General features: G+C 49.4%; 1 protein-coding gene across 4 annotated transcripts in view; it reads right to left on the bottom strand.

Moving 5' to 3' along the window:
• ATRNL1 (attractin like 1) overlaps positions 1-23,327 on the bottom strand; it is a 635,347-nt gene that overhangs the window by 488,727 nt on the left and 123,293 nt on the right. For all 4 annotated transcript variants that reach the window (XR_011318566.1, XR_011318567.1, XM_069754362.1 and 1 more), the window contains exons 11-16: positions 21,180-21,264; positions 19,476-19,687; positions 19,257-19,375; positions 14,728-14,860; positions 14,368-14,549; positions 5,141-5,354 (exon numbers count right to left, since the gene is read on the bottom strand). Coding sequence is in view for 2 of the 4 variants with exons in the window: in XM_069754362.1 (XP_069610463.1) it covers positions 5,141-5,354; positions 14,368-14,549; positions 14,728-14,860; positions 19,257-19,375; positions 19,476-19,687; positions 21,180-21,264 (945 nt within the window). In the remaining 2 variants the exon portion in view is untranslated. The remainder of the gene's footprint in view (positions 1-5,140; positions 5,355-14,367; positions 14,550-14,727; positions 14,861-19,256; positions 19,376-19,475; positions 19,688-21,179; positions 21,265-23,327) is intronic.

Genomic DNA, 23,327 nt, shown 5'->3' with positions numbered 1-23,327 from the left:
CATTAATGGACGCCAGCGTCAACGGAGTGGGTACCGCCATCACTGGTGATTGAGTTAGATGGCTTTCTTTTTCCCACTCCCCTTATCCTCTGCCTCAGAGGAGGAATCCTTCCCCCTCTTTAATGACAATGAAGTATCCATTCCCACGTGTTTTTTATTTTTTTGGTCCTCGTCTCCGGACTCTGGGCCAGTCCCTCCTTCCAAGGATCTTACATTCCCAGAAGGAGGAGACTCGGCGTCCCCTGTGAGCCCCGCCGAAGCCAGAACCTCACCCTCAGCTTCCTCCTCAGAGGAAGAGATGTTTTCAAGGGCTTGGAACCGGTTAGAAAGACCAACCAGAGGGGAGTCGGTTTTTCCTTCCTTAGGTACCTTGGTCAGAGCGGGAGAAGATGTTTTATCTCCCTTCTTTCTCTTCTTTTTGGTGCCGAGCTTACGCTTGTCCTCTAGCCACTGCCTATTATCCTCATCCATACTTTCATAATGGGAGGACTCTGAGGCAGTGGCACTTTCCTCCCTGTGGATCCTCCTGACCTCCTCATCCAACTCATCATCCCTCGGGGCCTCAGCAGCAAGACTGGCATCCAGGACAGGGGCCGCCCCAGTAGTACGAGGCTCGCCCAGCTCCCTATCCTGTCTGCGCTTGTCTAGACGCCTTAGCTGTGCAGGCGTCTTTTTATTGCTTTTCTTCCTTGGCCCCTCAGCTCCCTCACCCCTGCTAGTCCCTTCCCCAGCAGAATCAGCCTCACGGCTTTCTCCCACCGGGGTCACGACTGCATTAGCGAAGGAGCGAGGACAACGGCTGAATGGGTGACCTAACTCACCACACAGGTGACACCTAATCTCCACACAAGATGCAGCAAGATGGCCGATATCCCCACACAATGCACACTTCTGCACAGTGCAGTTTGCGCTGAAGTGTGTGGGGTCGCCGCACTTGTGACAGAGCTTCGGTTGCCCCTGGTAGAAGACCAGGATACGATCCCTACCCAGGAAGGCAGATGATGGTATGTGGGCAACCGTACCACCTGAACGCTTAAGTTTTACCATAAACGTCCAGGCCCCTGACCAGATACCAAACTCGTCACGGTTTTTCTTTGGCATTTCTACCACCTCTCCATACCGGCCAAGCCACGTCATGATGTCATAACAAGAAAGTGACTCGTTACAAGTCATCACGGTCACTTTCTTGACTTGGTTTTGGCGAGACACCACCTGAACGGCAAAGTCTCGCCAGCCGGGCTCATTTTTTGTCAACTCATAGTTCGACCAGAAGAGCTCAAGCCCCTCCGGCCGAACAAAGCTGACATCAAAATTAGGTGTGGAATAGGGATGTATCAAGGCGTAGATGTCAATCGCACTAAAGCCCATCCTCAGCAGGAGCTCCACAACTTTAGACCTTGGAGGACACGCATCATTGCCCCTCCACTGAAGACGGACCACATTCCTACGCACACTACCCGGCCCGGCTGTTGGGAGGGACCACACTGTATCCCCCCCTCTTTGCTCTCGGAAGGCCCCGAGGCCATGCCTCTCTATCCAGAAGGATAGATCAACCTCTCGACCCTCTACTATTAGTGATCTCTCCCCCCTCTTTAGAGCCTCCAGGAGACGCCGTTGCAACATGCCGTCCCCAGAGCCCGGAGACGAGGAGGATGCCCTATTTCCCCCGGAGGTGACAGCGGCATAACTCCTGACAGGCGCTGCCACCACCGGGGGGGCAACCGGACCAGTGACCACATCCACACCATCAGCATCACCATTACCCACCTCCATAACCCCCTCACCCTCTACCAAACCAGCAACCACACCACTAGACAAAGAGTTTTCTGCATCCATACCCACCACCACATTCACTCCTGCTGGACCAGTGACAACAGGGGGTGACACTTTGGCCTCCGCATCATCAGGCACAAGGGGCTGAGTCTCCTCCACAGAACTGGAGGTGACCTCACCCCTGGTTTTTTGTGTGCCCTCCGCATCATTAGTTAATATTTTCCGCTGCTTCATGGTTGCTACCAGGCGTCGTTGATCTTTAGCTGCTGTGGGGCACCGCTGATCCTTAGGATCTTGTTGACCAGCGGCACCAACACAAAATAGGACTTTGGGAAGACCGGAACTCCCAGCCCCGGTAACCCCCTCACACTGCCGCCGCCCCTCAACTAAGTGATCAGCGGCAACAGTATTCAGGGGCACCGAGGCTACCGGAGCTGCCCCCGACACCGGGCCGCTCCCCCCTCCCACTGAGGAGCGGACCACAGTATCGTGGCCTGATCGTATGCCCGCCGCCGGGCCGCCCTCACTGTCCAGCCTTTCGGCTGATGCACCTGCTGCTACGTCCCCGCTACTACAAGCAGAGACGGAGCTCTGCGCCTCATTACCGTGCTCTGTAATCTCCCCGCGCCTTTGCACCGGATCCACAGCAGAACCCGGGCTGGGCTGGGCAACGGGGCTTATACAGCGAGCTGACCCTGCAGCCGACTCAGGGGGTACAGGGAGGGGGGCATATACATAGCTTACCGCTTCCTGCAGCTTTGGCTTGGTGGTTTTCTTTGCCTTTTTCTTCTGGCCCCCAGGTGCCTCCTCTGGTAAATCATCACCAAGATGGAAGTTCTGAAGGCACACTGGGGACTCCAGCAGCTTGATCTCTGCCATTAGCGCCCCTCCCTGGCCGATGTCACTGTCCTCCCCAGAGCCAGCAGAACTGCGACGAGATGTCATTGTCGCCTGTCCAGCAGGGAGCTCGCTGCACGTGGCCTCTGAGTGGCTAAGAGGGCTGCCAGGTGGAGCTTTCTGCTGGTCATCCTCCTCCTCATCATCATCATCATCCACCTGGCACTCAGGCTGCAGCCCCATCTGCCTTTGCTCTCTGTTATCAGCCATTTCTCTGAATCTGTCTTCATTTATAAGCTTTTCTTTAAATGGTCCACTTTTTTCTCGAATAAATGTTTTTCTTACCTCCAGGTCATTAATTTCAAGCTTCAGAATCTTTACCTCCGCCTGGAATTGCGTCTTCCTGGGTCTGGAGGCGCCTGCAGCTTTAGCGCTTGTGCAGCGCAGCTCCTCCCGGAGCCTTCTCAAGGTCTTGCTAGCATCTTCATACTCACGAAGGTGGCTCATGACCCGGGAGGCATAGGTGGACACAGACTCCCGGGGTCTCTGCAGCGCCCAACCCTCCTCAGTGAGGTCGGCCTCACCTCCGTGAGCACTCACCTTTCCTCCGGAAGGACCGCTATCATGCACGCTAGCAGGCTTCTCCTCCATGGAAGCCTTGCGGCTTCTCTGGGTCTCTGCAGACCTGGGGGGAGTAGGAGCCACATTGCTGCGACTCCTGGTGGAGCGTCTCACCCCCGAATCCTCTGATGTGCAGGCTGGTTGCTGGTTCCTTCTGCCCCCCGCCAGCCTGGTCCGGGAAGCAGAAGCCTGGGACTTGGCTCCCTCACTCATCCCAGGAAACCCACTCCCTCCCTGGGTAAGAGAGAGAGCAGGTCCCCGGGTGGAGAGATGGTGGTTCTCTGGAGCTCAGGAGCACACTGCAGGTTCAGCAGCGACCGCACCCACAATCAACACAATGAGCAGCAGCCGAGCTGCACTCACTACTCTGAAGGTGCAGTCACTGTGTACATACATTACATTACTGATCCTGAGTTACATCCTGTATTATACTCCAGAGCTGCACTCACTATTCTGCTGGTGCAGTCACTGTGTACATACATTACATTACTGATCCTGAGCTACATCCTGTATTATACCCCAGAGCTGCACTCACTATTCTGCTGGTGCAGTCACTGTGTACATACATTACATTACTGATCCTGAGTTACCTCCTGTATTATACCCCAGAGCTGCACTCACTATTCTGCTGGTGCAGTCACTGTGTACATACATTACATTACTGATCCTGAGTTACATCCTGTATTATACTCCAGAGCTGCACTCACTATTCTGCTGGTGCAGTCACTGTGTACATACATTACTGATCCTGAGTTACATCCTGTATTATACTCCAGAGCTGCACTCACTATTCTGCTGGTGCAGTCACTGTGTACATACATTACATTACTGATCCTGAGCTACATCCTGTATTATACCCCAGAGCTGCACTCACTATTCTGCTGGTGCAGTCACTGTGTACATACATTACATTACTGATCCTGAGTTACATCCTGTATTATACTCCAGAGCTGCACTCACTATTCTGCTGGTGCAGTCACTGTGTACATACATTACATTACTGATCCTGAGCTACATCCTGTATTATACCCCAGAGCTGCACTCACTATTCTGCTGGTGCAGTCACTGTGTACATACATTACATTACTGATCCTGAGTTACCTCCTGTATTATACCCCAGAGCTGCACTCACTATTCTGCTGGTGCAGTCACTGTGTACATACATTACATTACTGATCCTGAGTTACATCCTGTATTATACTCCAGAGCTGCACTCACTATTCTGCTGGTGCAGTCACTGTGTACATACATTACTGATCCTGAGTTACATCCTGTATTATACTCCAGAGCTGCACTCACTATTCTGCTGGTGCAGTCACTGTGTACATACATTACATTACTGATCCTGAGTTACATCCCGTACTATACTCCAGAGCTGCGCTCACTATTCTGCTGGTGCAGTCACTGTGTACATACATTACATTACTGATCCTGAGTTACATCCTGTATTATACCCCAGAGCTGCACTCACTATTCTGCTGGTGCAGTCACTGTGTACATACATTACATTACTGATCCTGAGTTACATCCTGTATTATACTCCAGAGCTGCACTCACTATTCTGCTGGTGCAGTCACTGTGTACATACATTACATTACTGATCCTGAGTTACATCCTGTATTATCCTCCAGAGCTGCACTCACTATTCTGCTGGTGCAGTCACTGTGTACATACATTACTGATCCTGAGTTCCATCCTGTATTATACTCCAGAGCTGCACTCACTATTCTGCTGGTGCAGTCACTGTGTACATACATTACATTACTGATCCTGAGTTATATCCTGTATTATACCCCAGAGCTGCACTCACTATTCTGCTGGTGCAGTCACTGTACAAACACATTATACTTTCAGGTTGGCTCCATACATGTATATTACTGACACTCGACTATGGACGGATCTCACCCACCTACTGGCTTCTCGCACACCAGGCCGTCTGTCATGGCCGTACATGGATTTGCCTTCAGTCCTGCCACCTCTGCCCTCTCTAGGTAGGCACAAAATCCAGAGTCGCTGGGCTCTCCAGGAAGCCACTGCAAGGTGGTGTTAGTGAACGGGCACATGTCCTCCCAGCCCCAATACGAAACATTGATCTTCCGTAACCCGACCCACGGGGAGAGCTTCTGTCAAGGAGAGGAGAAAGGTAATTAGAAAACAATAGAGAAACGAACATATCAGTTATATTATACAGCAGTGACATCACCGCTCTCCAGATATCAGTTATATTATACAGCAGTGACATCACCGCTCTCCAGATATCAGTTATATTATACAGCAGTGACATCACCGCTCTCCAGATATCAGTTATATTATACAGCAGTGACATCACCGCTCTCCAGATATCAGTTATATTATACAGCGGTGACATCACCGCTCTCCAGATATCAGTTATACTATACAGCAGTGACATCACCGCTCTCCAGATATCAGTTATATTATACAGCAGTGACATCACCGCTCTCCAGATATCAGTTATATTATACAGCAGTGACATCACCGCTCTCCAGATATCAGTTATGTTATAGAGCAGTGACATCACCGCTCCCCAGATATCAGTTATATTATACAGCAGTGACATCACCGCTCCCCAGATATCAGTTATATTATACAGCAGTGACATCACCGCTCCCCAGATATCAGTTATATTATACAGCAGTGACATCACCGCTCCCCAGATATCAGTTATATTATACAGCAGTGACATCACCGCTCTCCAGATATCAGTTATATTATACAGCAGTGACATCACCGCTCTCCAGATATCAGTTATGTTATAGAGCAGTGACATCACCGCTCCCCAGATATCAGTTATATTATACAGCAGTGACATCACCGCTCTCCAGATATCAGTTATATTATACAGCAGTGACATCACCGCTCTCCAGATATCAGTTATATTATACAGCAGTGACATCACCGCTCTCCAGATATCAGTTATATTATACAGCAGTGACATCACCGCTCTCCAGATATCAGTTATGTTATAGAGCAGTGACATCACCGCTCCCCAGATATCAGTTATATTATACAGCAGTGACATCACCGCTCCCCAGATATCAGTTATATTATACAGCAGTGACATCACCGCTCTCCAGATATCAGTTATATTATACAGCGGTGACATCACCGCTCCCCAGATATCAGTTATATTATACAGCAGTGACATCACCGCTCTCCAGATATCAGTTATATTATACAGCAGTGACATCACCGCTCTCCAGATATCAGTTATATTATACAGCAGTGACATCACCGCTCCCCAGATATCAGTTATATTATACAGCAGTGACATCACCGCTCCCCAGATATCAGTTATATTATACAGCAGTGACATCACCGCTCCCCAGATATCAGTTATATTATACAGCAGTGACATCACCGCTCTCCAGATATCAGTTATATTATACAGCAGTGACATCACCGCTCTCCAGATATCAGATATATTATACAGCAGTGACATCACCGCTCCCCAGATATCAGTTATATTATACAGCAGTGACATCACCGCTCTCCAGATATCAGTTATATTATACAGCGGTGACATCACCGCTCCCCAGATATCAGTTATATTATACAGCAGTGACATCACCGCTCTCCAGATATCAGTTATATTATACAGCGGTGACATCACCGCTCCCCAGATATCAGTTATATTATACAGCAGTGACATCACCGCTCCCCAGATATCAGTTATATTATACAGCAGTGACATCACCGCTCCCCAGATATCAGTTATATTATACAGCAGTGACATCACCGCTCCCCAGATATCAGTTATATTATACAGCAGTGACATCACCGCTCTCCAGATATCAGTTATATTATACAGCAGTGACATCACCGCTCTCCAGATATCAGATATATTATACAGCAGTGACATCACCGCTCCCCAGATATCAGTTATATTATACAGCAGTGACATCACCGCTCCCCAGATATCAGTTATATTATACAGCAGTGACATCACCGCTCTCCAGATATCAGTTATATTATACAGCAGTAACATCACCGCTCCCCAGATATCAGTTATATTATACAGCAGTGACATCACCGCTCTCCAGATATCAGTTATATTATACAGCAGTGACATCACCGCTCCCCAGATATCAGTTATATTATACAGCAGTGACATCACCGCTCTCCAGATATCAGTTATATTATACAGCAGTGACATCACCGCTCTCCAGATATCAGTTATATTATACAGCAGTGACATCACCGCTCTCCAGATATCAGTTATATCACACAGCGGTGACATCACCGCTCTCCAGATATCAGTTATATCACACAGCGGTGACATCACCGCTCTCCAGATATCAGTTATATCACACAGCGGTGACATCACCGCTCCCCAGATATCAGTTATATTATACAGCAGTGACATCACCGCTCTCCAGATATCAGTTATATTATACAGCAGTGACATCACCGCTCCTCAGATATCAGTTATATTATACAGCAGTGACATCACCGCTCCCCAGATATCAGTTATATTATACAGCGGTGACATCACCGCTCCCCAGATATCAGTTATATTATACAGCAGTGACATCACCGCTCCCCAGATATATCAGTTATATTATACAGCAGTGACATCACCGCTCTCCAGATATCAGTTATATTATACAGCAGTGACATCACCGCTCTCCAGATATCAGTTATATTATACAGCAGTGACATCACCGCTCTCCAGATATCAGTTATATTATACAGCAGTGACATCACCGCTCCCCAGATATCAGTTATATTATACAGCAGTGACATCACCGCTCCCCAGACATCAGTTATATTATACAGCAGTGACATCACCGCTCCCCAGATATCAGTTATATTATACAGCGGTGACATCACCGCTCTCCAGATATCAGTTATATTATACACCGGTGACATCACCGCTCTCCAGATATCAGTTATATTATACAGCAGTGACATCACCGCTCCCCAGATATCAGTTATATTATACAGCAGTGACATCACCGCTCCCCAGATATCAGTTATATTATACAGCAGTGACATCACCGCTCCCGAGATATCAGTTATATTATATAGCAGTGACATCACCGCTCCCCAGATATCAGTTATATTATACACCGGTGACATCACCGCTCCCGAGATATCAGTTATATTATATAGCAGTGACATCACCGCTCCCCAGATATCAGTTATATTATACACCGGTGACATCACCGCTCCCGAGATATCAGTTATATTATACAGCAGTGACATCACCGCTCTCCAGATATCAGTTATATTATACAGCAGTGACATCACCGCTCTCCAGATATCAGTTATATTATACAGCAGTGACATCACCGCTCCTCAGATATCAGTTATATTATACAGCAGTGACATCACCGCTCCCCAGATATCAGTTATATTATACAGCAGTGACATCACCGCTCTCCAGATATCAGTTATATCACACAGCAGTGACATCACCGCTCCCCAGATATCAGTTATATTATACAGCAGTGACATCACCGCTCCTCAGATATCAGTTATATTATACAGCAGTGACATCACCGCTCCCCAGATATCAGTTATATTATACAGCAGTGACATCACCGCTCCCCAGATATCAGTTATATTATACAGCAGTGACATCACCGCTCTCCAGATATCAGTTATATCACACAGCAGTGACATCACCGCTCTCCAGATATCAGTTATATTATACAGCAGTGACATCACCGCTCCTCAGATATCAGTTATATTATACAGCAGTGACATCACCGCTCCCCAGATATCAGTTATATTATACAGCAGTGACATCACCGCTCCCCAGATATCAGTTATATTATACAGCAGTGACATCACCGCTCTCCAGATATCAGTTATATTATACAGCGGTGACATCACCGCTCCCCAGATATCAGTTATATTATACAGCGGTGACATCACCGCTCTCCGGATCTCAGTTATATTATACAGCAGTGACATCACCGCTCTCCGGATCTCAGTTATATTATACAGCAGTGACATCACCGCTCCCCAGATATCAGTTATATTATACAGCAGTGACATCACCGCTCTCCGGATCTCAGTTATATTATACAGCAGTGACATCACCGCTCCCCAGATATCAGTTATATTATACAGCAGTGACATCACCGCTCTCCAGATATCAGTTATATTATACAGCGGTGACATCACCGCTCCCCAGATATCAGTTATATTATACAGCGGTGACATCACCGCTCTCCAGAGATCAGTTATATTATACAGCGGTGACATCACCGCTCCCCAGATATCAGTTATATTATACAGCGGTGACATCACCGCTCTCCAGATATCAGTTATATTATACAGCAGTGACATCACCGCTCCTCAGATATCAGTTATATTATACAGCAGTGACATCACCGCTCTCCAGATATCAGTTATATTATACAGCAGTGACATCACCGCTCTCCAGATATCAGTTATATTATACAGCAGTGACATCACCGCTCTCCAGATATCAGTTATATTATACAGCGGTGACATCACCGCTCCCCAGATATCAGTTATATTATACAGCAGTGACATCACCGCTCCCCAGATATCAGTTATATTATACAGCAGTGACATCACCGCTCCCCAGATCTCAGTTATATTATACAGCAGTGACATCACCGCTCCCCAGATATCAGTTATATTATACAGCAGTGACATCACCGCTCTCCAGATATCAGTTATATTATACAGCGGTGACATCACCGCTCTCCAGATATCAGTTATATTATACAGCAGTGACATCACCGCTCTCCAGATATCAGTTATATTATACAGCAGTGACATCACCGCTCTCCGGAGATGATCGGGCGCTCGGTGCGATCCATCATACATATAATGTCCAGCTCTTTACGCCCCGTTGTTGATGTTGCAGCTAATCAGCCGCTCTTCACTTCCTGCTGAGAATCATTTTATCCGGAGAACATTCCATGGTTCCGTGATTCCGCCGTCTGACATTCCTCGTGGCGCGCGTCGCTGCAGCAGTTCCCCGCCGTGCGTCTCCTCATTAGACTCCGTCTATTATTAATGTGATAATTTCATTTCTAAATTCTTAATAAACATTAAATTCAGTCGTGAAATGCGTGGACCCCGGACGTCTCACAAAGCGATTCACAGAAATCACCGTCAGAGCGGTGCGAGGCGTCGGGAGCAATTAAAGGGACGGTGTCACCAGGCAGTATGCGCCCTCTGTATTCAATAAGTGGCCCCTGAGCGTCTGATAACCGCGGGCCCAACTCAGGTTGAACAATATGATTTTTTTCTGTTTATTGCAATTTTGCTTCTGTAATTAATTTTCAATTTTGATTATATACAAAAATAGGAAAACTGAGTAAATCCACGTTCTCCAGGTCTCGTGTGGCCGCCATATTCCTGCTGCTGACCTTGAAAGACATGAAATGATCCGTGATGGCAGCGAGCGCGGCCCCACGACTATCAGGGAGTAATGGTCTGTCCATGAGCGTAACATTGTGGGAAAGCTGGGTGACTGCACACCCAGCTTTCCCAGGCTCCTGGGTGGCAAACCTCCTACATTTACCGCACAGGATAGCAGAATATTTCCATCATTTTCAGTGCCGCTGCTGGCACTTCTCGGGGCTGCGTCATCATCCAGACGGACGCTTCAGCCGCTGCCGCCAGATAAAGGCGATTTCGGGAATGATCCCGCTGATTGGCTGCGGGTAACGATGTCCATTTACTGCGGCTGTAAAATGCGAGTTACGACTTTCATTGTCGATCGGCCTCCGCTGCCCCCAAACTGACAGCTGCTCTTCATTCAGATCAGGGGGACAGACGCGTCCCATCAATCATTTATTGGGACACAACGAGCCTTATTAATGGAGGTCAGTGCGCCAGGGGCACCGCGCAGAACAAGGAGACGTAAACCTCCACAGTGACCCGGGAAAGATCCTCGTCTTCTCAGGGTCGGATGGCAAGGACTTACATTACTATTAAGCTTCAATTTCTCGCCATTTCCAGATACGGTCATGGCCGAAAGTGCTGGCACCTTTGAAAGGATTCAAGAAAATGAAGTATTTCTCCTACGTTATTGCCATTACACGTTTTGTGTAGAGGAAAAAAACAAATTGGACATAACTTCACACAAAACCCCAAAAATGGGTCTGACAAAATTGTTGGCACCTTCCCAAAATTATGGGCAAAAAAACTCAGTTTCAAGCATGTGATGCTCGTTCACATTCACCTGTGGCAAGTAACAGGTGTGGGCAAAATGAAAATCCCATCTGAAACCAGATAAAAATTGGAGAAGCTAACTCAATAATTGCATTGTGTGCGCGACATTAAGTCAGAGAACAGAACGAGGAGAAGAGAACGGTCTGAGGACTTGAGAACCAAAATTATTGAACAATATTAACAATCTCAAGGTTACAAGTCCATCACCAGAGATCTTGATGTTCCTTTCTCCATGTTCCCATGGCACTGTAGCTAATCTCCTTGGACATGGATGGCAGAGAAAATTAATTGAAGGTTGCAAGGCAGGATAATACGGATGGAGGATAAGCAGCCCCAGTCAAGGTCCAAAGAAATCCAAGCTGTCCTGCAGGCTCAGGTGCATCAGTGTCAGCGCCAACTATCCGTCCACATGTGAATGAAATGATGCGCTATGGCAGGAGACCCCGGAGGACCCCACTGCTGACACAGACATAAGCTAGACTGCAGTTTGCCACAATGTATATGAGTGAGCCAAAATCCTTCTGGAAAAACATCTTGTGGACAGATGAGAACGACTTAGAGCTTTTTGGTAAAGCACATCATTCTACAGTTTATAGGAAACAGAATGAGGCCTACAAAAAAAGAACACCATACCTACAGTCAGATATGGTGGAGGGTCAGATGTTTTGTGGTTGGTTTGATGACTCTGGCACTGGGGGCCTTGACTGTGTGCTAGGCATCATGAAATCTGAAGATTACCAATGGGTTTTGGGTGGCAATGTAGTGCCCAATGCCATAAAGCTGGGTTTGCCTCCTGGGTCATGGGTCCTCCATCAGGACAGTGACCCCATAATACGAGTTCTGAAGTGGCAGCAATGAGTCCGGATCTAAATCTCATTGATCCCCTGTGGAGAGATCTTACAATCGCTGTTGGGAGAAGACGCCTTCACATATGAGACCGGGAGAAGAGTCGTCCAAGATGGCGGCTGAGAGGAGTAAGAAGCTTGTGGGTGGTTATGGGAAGCGATTGATCAGAGTTATTTATTCCTATGGGTGCAACCAAATATTAAGTTTAGGGTGCCAACAATTGTGTCCGGAACATTTGCGGGGTTTTGTGTGAAATTTTGGCCAATTTGCCCTTTTTTCTCAGCTTTTTTTATGTTGTTGCAACATAGACAAAAGGGATGAACCTATGTATAACAAAACATGGGTAATTTTCTGGAATCATTTCAGGGGTGTCAACACTTTCTGCCATAACTGTATATATTTGTTGTCAGTGAATAGAAACATAGGAGTCTGGAGGAGGAGGAGGACAGAGGAGCCTGGAGGAGGAGGAGGAGGACAGAGGAGCCTGGAGGAGGAGGAGGACAGAGGAGCCTGGAGGAGAAGGGCAGAGGAGTGTGGAGGAGGAGGAGGAAGAGGACAGAGGAGCCTGGAGGAGGAGGAGGAAGAGGACAGAGGAGCCTGGAGGAGGAGGAGGAAGAGGACAGAGGACCTGGAGGAGGAGAAGGACAGAGGAGCCTGGAGGAGGAGGAGGACAGAGGAGCCTGGAGGAGGAGGAGGAGGACAGAGGAGCCTGGAGGAGGAGGAGGACAGAGGAGCCTGGAGGAGGAGGAGGAGGAGGAGGAGGAGGAGGAGGAGGAGGACAGAGGAGCCTGGAGGAGGAGGAGGACAGAGGAGTCTGGAGGAGGAGGAGGACAGAGGAGTCTGGAGGAGGAGGAGGGCAGAGGAGTGTGGAGGAAGAGGAGGGCAGAGGAGCCTGGAGGAGGAGGACAGGAGTGTGGAGGAGGAGGACAGAGGAGCCTGAAGGAGGACAGAGGAGCCTGGAGGAGGAGGACAGAGGAGTCTGGAGGAGGAGGGCAGAGGAGTGTGCAGGAAGAGGAGGAGGACGACAGAGGAGCCTGGAGGAGGAGGGCAGAGGAGCGTGGAGGAAGAGGAGGAGGGCAGAGGAGCGTGGAGGAAGAGGAGGAGGGCAGAGGAGCGTGGAGGAAGAGGAGGAGGACGACAGAGGAGCCTGGAGGAGGAGGAGGACAGAGGAGCCTGGAGGAGGACAGAGGAGCCTGGAGGAGGAGGACAGAGGAGTCTGCAGGAGGAGGGCAGAAGAGTGTGCAGGAAGAGGAGGAGGACGACAGAGGAGCCTGGAGGAGGGCAGAGGAGCGTGGAGGAAGAGGAGGAGGGCAGAGGAGCGTGGAGGAGGAGGAGGGCAGAGGAGCGTGGAGGAAGAGGAGGAGGACGACAGAGGAGCCTGGAGGAGGAGGAGGAGGACAGAGTAGCCTGGAGGAGGAGGACAGAGGAGCCTGGAGGAGGAGGACAGAGGAGCCTGGAGGAGGAGGAGGACAGAGTAGCCTGGAGGAGGAGGACAGAGGAGCCTGGAGGAGGAGGAGGAGGAAAGAGTAGCCTGGAGGAGGAGGACAGAGTAGCCTGGAGGAGGAGGACAGAGGAGCCTGGAGGAGGAGGACAGAGGAGTGTGGAGGAAGAGGAGGAGGACAGAGAAGCCTAGAGGAGGACAGAGGAGTCTGGAGGAGTAGGGCAGAGGAGTGTGGTGGAGGAAGAGGAGGAGGACAGAGGAGCCTGAAGGAGGACGACAGAGGAGCCTGGAGGAGGAGGGCAGAGGAGTGTGGAGGAAGAGGAGGACAGAGGAGCCTGGAGGAGGAGGACAGAGGAGCCTGGAGGAGGAGGGCAGAGGAGCCTGGAGGAGGAGGACAGAGGAGCCTGGAGGAGGAGGACAGAGGAGCCTGGAGGAGGACAGAGGAGCCTGGAGGAGGACAGAGGAGCCTGGAGGAGGAGGAGGACAGAGGAGCCTGGAGGAGGAGGAGGACAGAGGAGCCTGGAGGAGGAGGAGGACAGAGGAGCCTGGAGGAGGAGGAGGGCAGAGGAGCCTGGAGGAGGGCAGAGGAGCCTGGAGGAGGAGGGCAGAGGAGCCTGGAGGAGGAGGGCAGAGGAGCCTGGAGGAGGAGGGCAGAGGAGCCTCACCTGTACTGTGTATTTTTGCATTTCGTCCAGTACAAAGTCCACCTCTTTTGGGGTGGTGAGGGAGGCGAGGCTGCCGCTCAGATTGTGGCAGTACACCCTGGCATTGTCGTAGCTGTCGCGGCTGGAGTTGAAGCGCAGACAGGCGTCCCCCACGTGGCTCCATCCTTCTCCACAGAGATGAGCTGTGACAAGAGAACAGAGTCAGCGCCTCCTGCTCAGTGTAAGGGGCACACACGGTGTTACACATTGGGGTCACATACGGGGTCACACATTGGGGTCACACACAAGGTCACACATGGCACATACGCAGGGTCACACATGGCGCACACACACAGGGGCACGCGTGGCGCGGGCACTCACCGGGCAGAGCCTGGCATTCCTGCTGCCGCTGGTCCCACTGGCAGTTCAGGTTGAGGGAGCAGCTTTTGCAGCTCGTCAGCTTATTGCAGATCTGCTCGTTCCTTACATAACATTTCACATAATTCTTCACAGACTGGAAAAAGAGCAATCAGAGAAACAACCAGTGAGAAGACGGCTGATAACGGAGAGCGATGCCGAATATATACTACCAGGGTCGGTATACAGCAGCAATGCTATTATAGATAGGATATCCGCTCCTGGTGTGCATGCATCAAGGGGCGCCGCTAATCATCTAGCACAGGGGTCCACAACCTGCAGCTCTACAAATATAGAACCACAAGACCCAGCATGCCGGGGTCCTGGGGAGCAGCAGAGTGCAGACAACTGGCCCAGGTGACCAGTCTGTACACCAGCGGGATTCACGACCATCTAATGTTGATTGTGTCCCTGAGCAGACCCTCTCCAGGACCACACCAGACCCCTGAGCAGACCATCTCCAGGACCACACCACACCCCTGAGCAGACCCTCTCCAGGACCACACCACACCCCTGAGCAGACCATCTCCAGGACCACACCACACCCCTGAGCAGACCATCTCCAGGACCACACCAGACTCCTGAGCAGACCATCTCCAGGACCACACCAGACTCCTGAGCAGACCCTCTCCAGGACCACACCACACCCCTGAGCCGACCCTCTCCAGGACCACACCACACCCCTGAGCAGACCATCTCCAGGACCACACCAGACTCCTGAGCAGACCATCTCCAGGACCACACCAGACTCCTGAGCAGACCCTCTCCAGGACCACACCACACCCCTGAGCCGACCCTCTCCAGGACCACACCAGACCCCTGAGCAGACCCTCTCCAGGACCACACCACACCCCTGAGCCGACCCTCTCCAGGACCACACCAGACCCCTGAGCAGACCATCTCCAGGACCACACCACACCCGAGCAGACCCTCTCCAGGACCACACCACACCCCTGAGCAGACCCTCTCCAGGACCACACCACACCCCTGAGCAGACCCTCTCCAGGAGCACACCACACCCCTGAGCAGACCATCTCCAGGACCACACCACACCCCTGAGCAGACCCTCTTCAGGAGCACACCACACCCCTGAGCAGACCCTCTCCAGGAGCACACCACACCCCTGAGCAGACCATCTCCAGGACCACACCAGACCCCTGAGCAGACCCTCTCCAGGACCACACCACACCCCTGAGCCGACCCTCTCCAGGACCACACCAGACCATCTCCAGGACCACACCAGACCCCTGAGCAGACCCTCTCCAGGACCACACCACACCCCTGAGCCGACCCTCTCCAGGACCACACCAGACCCCTGAGCAGACCATCTCCAGGACCACACCACACCCCTGAGCAGACCCTCTCCAGGACCACACCACACCCCTGAGCAGACCATCTCCAGGACCACACCACACCCCTGAGCAGACCCTCTCCAGGAGCACACCACACCCCTGAGCAGACCCTCTCCAGGAGCACACCACACCCCTGAGCAGACCGTCTCCAGGACCACACCACACCCCTGAGCAGACCCTCTTCAGGAGCACACCACACCCCTGAGCAGACCGTCTCCAGGAGCACACCACACCCCTGAGCAGACCCTCTTCAGGAGCACACCACACCCCTGAGCAGACCCTCTCCAGGACCACACCAGACCCCTGAGCAAACCCTCTCCAGGACCACACCACACCCCTGAGCAGACCATCTCCAGGACCACACCACACCCCTGAGCAGACCCTCTCCAAGAGCACACCACACCCCTGAGCAGACCATCTCCAGGACCACACCACACCCCTGAGCAGACCCTCTCCAGGACCACACCACACCCCTGAGCAGACCCTCTCCAGGACCACACCACACCCCTGAGCAGACCCTCTCCAGGACCACACCAGACCCCTGAACAGACCCTCTCCAGGACCACACCAGACCCCTGAGCAGACCCTCTCCAGGACCACACCCCTGAGCAGACCCTCTCCAGGACCACACCACACCCCTGAGCAGACCCTCTCCAGGACCACACCACACCCGAGCAGACCCTCTCCAGGACCACACCAGACCCCTGAGCCGACCCTCTCCAGGACCATACTAGACCCCTGAGCAGACCATTACATAACAGACCTTTAGTCTCAGCTTACCCTCCCCTGACCCTCACCAGACCAATGAATACAGAACACTGAGCAGACCCTCCCTAAACCTTGGAGCAGCAGATTGCTCTTCCTCTAACTACCTTTGAGGAACTGAATTTAAGTCCATTAATGCAGAAAATTCGTACCAAGATTGCGGCATGGAACAAATTACATTTATCGGTGGTTGGTAGGGTGAACCTCTTAAAGATGATTGTAATGCCACAGTTGTTGTACGTGCTACATAACTCTCCCATTTGGATTACACAATGCAGATTCCGTAAGATTAGGTCTTTGTTTGGGGAATTAATATGGGGAGGAAAGAGTCCTAGGTTTAAACAGGAGATACTTCAGAGGGCCAAAACAGAGGGGGGTCTTGCACTTCCTAATCCATGGCTATACTTCTTAGCAGCACAGTGTCAACATCTCAAAGGATGGGGGGAGGAGGCAGGGAGTGTGCAAATACCTAATAGCTTGAGGTTCTTACTACAGGCAGACGTTTTGAGTGACAGTTTGGAGGGAGGACAATTCAAACAAATGGGTTCACAGGGGTGCACTATCAAATTAATTCACAGAGTATGGGAAAAAGTCAAACTCATTAGGGAAGTGAGTGGGTTCACCAGATTCTCGCCTATTTGGGACAACATTTATCTACCGGAATTTAGGCAGAGGGAGGGTTTTCACTTTTGGTCTGCAGCAGGTATTAAACGGCTGGGGCAGCTGATAAGTCAGGGCAGACTTAAAACATTTGAGGAGTTGCAGGAAGAATTTCAGTTGCCACGGTCTGAATTGTTCCAGTATAATCGTATCTCTCATGCTTATCAGGCACAGAATAAAAGGGGAGCCATAGTGGTACAGATTGATCTCATGCTCGACTATATCCTTAAGAATAGCTGCACGAAGGGGGCGATTTCAGAAATATATGGGTTTCTACTTTTTTCTTTCCTGGAAAAATATCCCATCCGAGCCAAAGGGAAATGGGAAGCTGAATTGGGAATAATTGACAATGATAGATGGGAGTCGGTCCTAGAATATGTGCCCAAGATATCAATGAGTGAACCAGGCAGGCTATCACAGTTATTCGTAATCCATAGGGCCTATAGAACCCCTGACAGGTTGTTCAAGGCTGGGCTTAGGCAGAACTCGGACTGCCCTCGGTGCTCACAATCCCAGGCGGGGATATTGCATATGATGTGGCAGTGCCCTAGACTGTCCTCCTTCTGGATAGTTGTTTTAAATCGTATTGAACTGGTGTATGGATGTTCTGTCCCTAGGGTTCCACTGACTTGCATATTGGGATATGTGGAGGAAATTGTTACGGACAACATGTTTAAAATAGCTATTGCACGATTGTTATTCATTGCTAGGAAATTGATCGCCAAATTTTGGATTAGAGAGGAACCTCCAACAAGAAAAGACTTTCTTAAGCAAGCGGAGCATATACTTACTTTGGAGAAAAGTATCTACACCAAAAGGAATAAGCTGGACATCTTCCACAAGCTGTGGCAACCGTGGATGGACTTGAATTAGGATGATAAATGAGAATTTAGGGAACCTAGTATTCAATGGAAATATAACGGATGTTTATTCAAATGTTTGTATGATGATGGGAAGTGGGGTGGCTCTGGCTGAGGTCTCTGGGGTTGGGCGGGGTGGGGGGGCTCTGAGTCGGGGGGAAAAAGTTATCTGTAAATGTTTAATGAAACATTGCCATGAGAATTATTCTGATTGTTTATTCTTTGCGGATAATAAAAATCTATCTGATAAAAAAAAAAAAAACCTTGGAGCAGACCCTCAGCACCCTACCCAGATCTCAAAGCAGACCCTCACAATTCACCCACCAGCCCCCTGGGCAGACCATCAGCAAACCCACACCAGTCCCTTACCATGCCCCCGAGCAGACCCTCACCAGATCATCAGTAGACCTTCACCAAAACCTCAGCAGACCCCTGAACACACTCACCAGACCCTTCAGCAGACCCTCACAAGACCCTTCAGAGAACTCTCTCCAGACCCCTGAGCAGACCTTCCCCAGACCCTCACGAGGTCCCCGAGCAGACCATCACCAGACCATCAGTAGATCTTCTCCAAACCCTAAGCAGACCTCTGAGCACACCCTCACCAGACCCTTCAGAGAACTCTCCCCAGACCCCTGAGCAGACCTTCCCCAGACCCTCAGCAGACCCTTGAACAGATCCTTCCCAGACCCCTCACCAGACCCTCAGCAAACCCACACCAGACCCTCACGAGGTCCCTGAGCAGACCCTCACCAGAACATTAGTAGACCTTCTCCAGACCCTTGCCAGACTCCCGAGCACCCCCTCAGCAGACCCTTCAGAGAACCCTCAGCAGACCCCCGGAGCAGACCCTCACCATGCTGCAGTTGCTGCTGAGGGACATGCACTTCTTGTCGTCACACCACTGGCAGCCGTTGGTGTTGGCGGTGCAGCTGGCGCAGTCCGTGTTCTTGTAGCACCTGTCATCTGCTGGCGCTGAGGAGGGAACGTGACAGGAGGTTTTATCCCACGATGCCGTGTAACATGACTGACAACAGGGCGGAGCTGACCGTAGCTCTGGGTGTGGCAGGCTTACCAGATTTGTTGGGGCAGTGGGCGCGGGACAGGCTGCTGCTGGCGTGCGCAGTCTCCCATGACACACAATAACCCCGGTCCCACACACAACTGATGCCTTGTACCGCGCTGGTGCACTGCTCCTGGGTGTGGAAAGCCTCGCAGCTCGGGGGTTTGTACACCAAGATGTCGTTCAGGAGGACGCTGGAGAACCCGCCAAATATGAACATAGACCTGATGGGGGGAAATCAGCCACCATTACAATGTGGAAATGCAAGTGGATTCTAACACAAAAAGATTCATTTTATGAAAGGATTCTTTACAGTCAGAGCAGTAAGATAAACTGTAGAGATATTTACCAATGGGTCAGATCCACTTATAAAATAGAAAAGCAATGTCAAGGACCTGACAGTAAAGAAAATATCTAGTAATGTCTTTCCCCATCAGGAGAGGATTGTTTGAGACAAAAATAGACAAAGCCTTAATGTTTTGGACTATACATGTCAGAGGTAAAACAGCCGAGCTCAAAAACATGGGGAGGTTACATGAAAATGACAACTAGGAGCTCAACAAAAAAGGTCATCTAAAAAAAGGATTTTTTACAGTAAGAGCAGTAAGGAAGGAAACAATAAAACCAGATTTTGTATACACTTTCACAACATTGGTTGGACATTCTCCTACAAAAGAAACACTCCCAGTCCAGATGATAACAATGATAATATCGGATGCAGAAAGTTGTTCCATTGTAGGAAAGGCTTCTATACACTCTGTGACTAAGCACAATGAGATCTCCTGGACTAAGCACAATGAGATCTCCTGGACTAAGCACAATGAGATCTCCTGGACTAAGCACAATGAGATCTCCTGGACTAAGCACAATGAGATCTCCTGGACTAAGCACAATGAGATCTCCTGGACTAAGCACAATGCTATCTCCTGGACTAAGCACAATGAGATCTCCTGGACTAAGCACAATGAGATCTCCTGGACTAAGCACAATGAGATCTCCTGGACTAAGCACAATGAGATCTCCTGGACTAAGCACAATGAGATCTCCTGGACTAAGCACAGTGATATCTCCTGGACTAAGCACAGTGATATCTCCTGGACTAAGCACAGTAACATAGTAACATAGTAACATAGTAACATAGTAACATAGTTAGTAAGGCCGAAAAAAGACATTTGTCCATCCAGTTCAGCCTATATTCCATCATAATAAATCCCCAGATCTACGTCCTTCTACAGAACCTAATTGTATGATACAATATTGTTCTGCTCCAGGAAGACATCCAGGCCTTTCTTGAACCCCTCGACTGAGTTCGCCATCACCACCTCTTCAGGCAAGCAATTCAAAGTCCAGTGATATCTCCTGGACTAAGCACAGTGATATCTCCTGGACTAAGCACAGTGATATCTCCTGGACTAAGCACAATGATATCTCCTGGCTTCTGTTGTATCATTGCAGCGGATTAGATCACATAGTTGAACTCTTGAATGTTATTGTTTCAAAGATTCTTTACTGTAAGAGGAGTAACCGATGGATGTTACACTGTAGATGCATTCAAAAAGGGTTGGGTGTGATTCTTTACCACATACGAGCTTAATGAGGTTTTAATAAGACTACCATATAGAAATATCTGACTAACATTAAACTGATGAGAGGGATTCTTTACTGTTACAGGAATGTCAGTCACATTTTATTTGTATGTGAAGCATGAAATCTTACCCATTACTGACTACAGCAGAGTGGCCAAACCGGTTGACATCTCGGTGCAGATTTGGCTTCTGCAAAACTTTCCACTCGTCACAAGCTGAAGAGAAAAGAAAAAGAGAAGATCAAAGACACGAACAGATCAAGTGGCGACAGAAGAGGATTGGTCCAACAGGGACACCAGAGCTTCTACACTGGCTCCAAGAACCGGGCTGAAAAGAAGGCAAAGAAAGAAGACTGAGCCAGGAAATTACAGGCCAGTGAGCCTTATTTCTATACCAGGCAAGATCTGGGAACAAATTATTAAACAGCGTGCATGTAAGTACTTGGATAAGAATACAGTAATTAACCAGAGTCAGCATGGGTTTGTAGAAAACAAGTCATGCTAGACTAATCTAATTTCCTGCTATGATGGAATCACTGACTGGGTGGATCAGGGAAATGTGGTAGATATAGTATATCTCAACTTCAACAAAGCATTTGATAAAGTATCTCATACTATCCTTATTGAGAAAATGACCAAGTATGGGATTGACAAGGCTACGGTTAGGTGGATTCATAACTGGCTCAGTGATCGTACTCAAAAAGTAGTAATAAATGGTTGCACATCCAAGAGGAAGAGAGTTTCATTTGGGCTACCTCATGGCTCTGTCCTGGCACCTGTGTTACAAGTGTGCTACCACAAGGCTCTGTGCTGACCCCACTGTTAACATTTTTATAAATGATCTAAATAAGGGAAGTGAAGATAAACTACCGTAATCAAATTTGCAGGTGATGCAAAGCTATGAGGGATAGCTAACACTAGAGAAGACAGAGAAAGAATTCAGAAGAACCTAGATAAGCCTGAACAATGGGCAGCGACTAATAGAATGGTAATTAAAAGGGAGAAATGCAAGATTCTACATCTGAGCGAGAAAAATGAAAATTACATCTACAGAATGGGAGGAATAGAACTAAGCAACAGCACGTATGAAAAAGACTTGGGTATAGTAATAGATCACAGACTGCACATGAGTCAACAGTGCGATGCAGCAGCAAAAAAGGCAAATACAGTTCTAGGATGTATTAAGAGAAGCATAGAGTTTAGATCGTGTGAAGTGATTCTCCCCTCTACTCCTCCTTGGTCAGGTCTCATCTGGAATACTGGGTCCAGTTCTGGGCACCACATTATATAAAAGACCTTGAAAAACTGGAGCAAGTTCAGGGAAGAGTTACCAGGATGGTGAGCGGACTGCAAAGTATGTCCTATGAGAAACAGTTAAAGGATCTGTGAATGTTTAGCTGCAAAAAAAGAAGGATAAGAGGAGACTTCATAGCTGTCTACAAATATCTGAAGGGCTGTCACAGTGTAGAGGGATCATCATTATTCTCATTTACACATAGAAACACGAGAAGCAATGGGATGAAAGGAAAGGGAGAAGAGACAGGTCAGATATTAGAAATGGAAGTCTTCAAACAGAGGCTGGACAGACATCTGTCTGAGATGGTTCAGTGACTCCTGCATTGAGCAGGGGTTGGACACGAAGACCCTGGAGGTCCCATACAACTCTAATATTCTAGGATTCTTTGAGGACAGATGACAATCTATTACTCCCTGTTATCAGCCATTACTGGGGGAGGGGGGGAGACTGTAGGACAGGAGATTACAATCTATTACTCCCTGTTATCAGCCATTACTGGGGGAGGAGACTGTAGGACAGGAGATTACCATCTATTACTCCCTGTTATCAGCCATTACTGGGGGAGGGGGGGAGACTGTAGGACAGGAGACTACAATCTATTACTCCCTGTTATCAGCCATTACTGGGGGAGGAGACTGTAGGACAGGAGACTACAATCTATTACTCCCTGTTATCAGCCATTACTGGGGGAGGAGACTGTAGGACAGGAGACCGCAATCTATTACTCCCTGTTATCAGCCATTACTGGGGGAGGAGACTGTAGGACAGGAGACTACAATCTATTACTCCCTGTTATCAGCCATTACTGGGGGGGGGGGGGGAGACTGTAGGACAGGAGACTACAATCTATTACTCCCTGTTATCAGCTATTACTGGGGAGGAGACTGTAGGACAGGAGACTACAATCTATTACTCCCTGTTATCAGCCATTACTGGGGGGGGGGGGGGGGGGGGGAGACTGTAGGACAGGAGACTACAATCT

This window comes from Ranitomeya imitator, chromosome 2 (genome assembly GCF_032444005.1).
Source record: "Ranitomeya imitator isolate aRanImi1 chromosome 2, aRanImi1.pri, whole genome shotgun sequence".
NCBI classification, from domain to species: domain Eukaryota; kingdom Metazoa; phylum Chordata; class Amphibia; order Anura; family Dendrobatidae; genus Ranitomeya; species Ranitomeya imitator.
This window is presented reverse-complemented; position numbering and strand designations above follow the sequence as displayed.